The sequence below is a fragment of the Octopus bimaculoides genome, chromosome 14, assembly GCF_001194135.2.
Source record: "Octopus bimaculoides isolate UCB-OBI-ISO-001 chromosome 14, ASM119413v2, whole genome shotgun sequence".
NCBI classification, from domain to species: domain Eukaryota; kingdom Metazoa; phylum Mollusca; class Cephalopoda; order Octopoda; family Octopodidae; genus Octopus; species Octopus bimaculoides.
The window spans coordinates 6,451,908-6,454,258 of record NC_068994.1 but is presented as its reverse complement, the minus strand read 5'-3'; the positions used below and the strand labels follow the sequence as shown (position 1 = coordinate 6,454,258).

Here is a 2,351-nt window from a genome sequence, read left to right as displayed (position 1 = left end):
TATATGTATATAAATGATTTTAAGTGCATTTATGGTCGCCGGTTCGATGGAATTCGTGAACCAAAACCGAGAACTTCAGCAGAGTTTATGTATGAGAAGGCATTGCTCCTTACCGTTGACATAGACTTTCTAAGTGGTGTTCCAGAACTGCTGTCTTCTCTAGCCGGATGTCCGCGAAATGACAGTCTGGCATTTGACTTCAGAGCTAGTCCAAAGGATGTCTGCGAGGAATGAAGAACAATAAGGTAGAAAGATAGAACATTCTCAACTGTTATTGCTGCCTGCTCTAGTGACAGCACTGTTTAAAAGAACGCGCTTACAATCTTTGGCTTCTCTCTATTTAAAGGCGATGTCTGTTTTTAAAGAGAAAAATTTTAACGTCTCAGTCTAGCGATGTTTCGCCATGCAAATTCTCTACATGTCTTGTGGCGGCGAGTGTAATAACGAAGAAGTATATTCTAAGCAAAGGAAATTATAACTCGGTTTTGAATATCACACGGAATCACTTCACTTATTTTACTAATGTTCGTGAAAAATGTCTGCATCAACGCAATTCCCCACTTTCCTATCTCGACATTGCTAAAGTTTGCTTATGTACATTTTTATAATAAAACATTGAAGGCTACAGATGACCAAGTCAATGGTACTGCAATTCACCAATTGGTCAAACAACTGCACTCTGGCTGCAGGTGTAAATAAACCATGTTTAAATACATCTACTATTATAAATAGTTGACGTACTGTCTCAATGAGTGTTTAATGAGCTTACAGATTTTATTTGGAAACGCTCTCATTTATGCAACTCATTTATGATTTGCTATACTAAGATAACGTTTCCCTACAAACTACAAAAAAAAAATGTAACTGAATAAATATATGCGATAGAGTTCTGCAATAGACTATTTTCTCCCTTGGAAATCAGTTAGTGTCCTCTTCTACATAAAGAAACAGCTTGATCCTATAAATGTTTCTTCACATACACAAGCCAGCATATAGATCTAATTTGTCAGGGGTCATTACGTTGATTCTGAGTATGCTTCATTTACAGGACACAGTAGGAAATTACTCGACTAAACTCCACCAAGTTTCTAACTGTACACGCTAGAACACAGCAAGTACAGGGCCTGGAGGGCAAGTTTCATTTACTGGGTGATCTACTAATTTAATTAACAGTGTGTCTTCATCTCTCACTCTTCTACCCTTTCTCTCTGGTTGTTCATCCTCCTCATGTGTTCATCAAAGGCAATTAGCTGCTATAGTACTTTCACAATCTCTGAATTTCTTTCAGCCACTGACAAGTCGTTTAGTTAGCTCAATATTGAATAGAAACGTACATTATAAGTTTAACTATCCACATATAAATTATATATATATATATATAGGGAGGTTGATTATGTTATTAGAGTGATATGAGTGAATATGATTCATTTGGTTTATAGTGAGACTAGTAGACAGAATTAGATCAAATGTTACATCCGGGAAATTGGTTGCTGTTCCATAGAAATTTGGAGACCTAGGTTCTTGAAAAAACTGTGAAGGTTCTTACGGAATCTGTCAGTGAACTGACAGTTCACTTGCAGTTATTGATAGCAAAGAGGCCATCGTCACGGTATAGTCCCCCATTAACATACGGGGAGGTATTTTCGACCAGGCCACGTATCTCATCCTTAAAAAAATTCTGCGATCACGTTGAGAAACATGAAAGAACATACTGGCAGACCCAATTCCTGAAGAAATGTAAACTACACCAATATCTTTTAATAAGAGGTATAATCCAACCAGGTCACTGATCTCTGTCGAATCACTTGCACCCATGCTGACAACAAATGGTGTGGTGGAATTGTTGTTAATATATGCGTGTATATATTATTATTTATTAAATGATAAATAATGCATTTTATCTAGTTAATTGTGCTTCGTATTTGCAATGACTTCAGTGATACGAATGTATGTATGCTTTAATTAAGGTCACCCATTATTCTTCCAAGGTGGAGAAAGTTCATATCCATATCTCTCCATAGCTTTTGGTTTCGAATTTCCGATATCCAGTTTTTATCAAATCAATCCACATCTACTTTCCATCATGTCATGTTCCTTGTCCCTTTTTGTTTCTCTGCCGACCTCTCGGAATTCAGTTTGCCAGTTGTTTCCGTTCATCCGTTGCCAGTCGTCCTCTATATATGTCCAGCTCATTCCATTTCAACGATTTCGTGAATTTGACGTCTTTTGGTCTTGTTCTGATCCAATTGTTTTCTGATCCTAGCACATTATCCCATACTTAATAAGCTCATGTGCGTATATGTATGTATGTATGAATGTATGTATGCATATATGCGTGTGCGTATATATAT

General features: G+C 36.8%; 1 protein-coding gene across 1 annotated transcript in view; it reads right to left on the bottom strand.

The window, feature by feature from the left end:
• The window catches only part of LOC106873388 (glutamate receptor), a 205,567-nt gene that overhangs the window by 15,293 nt on the left and 187,923 nt on the right, over positions 1 to 2,351 (bottom strand). The window contains exon 15 of the mRNA XM_014920735.2: positions 114 to 221. Within this exon, the coding sequence (XP_014776221.1) occupies positions 114 to 221 (108 nt within the window). The remainder of the gene's footprint in view (positions 1 to 113; positions 222 to 2,351) is intronic.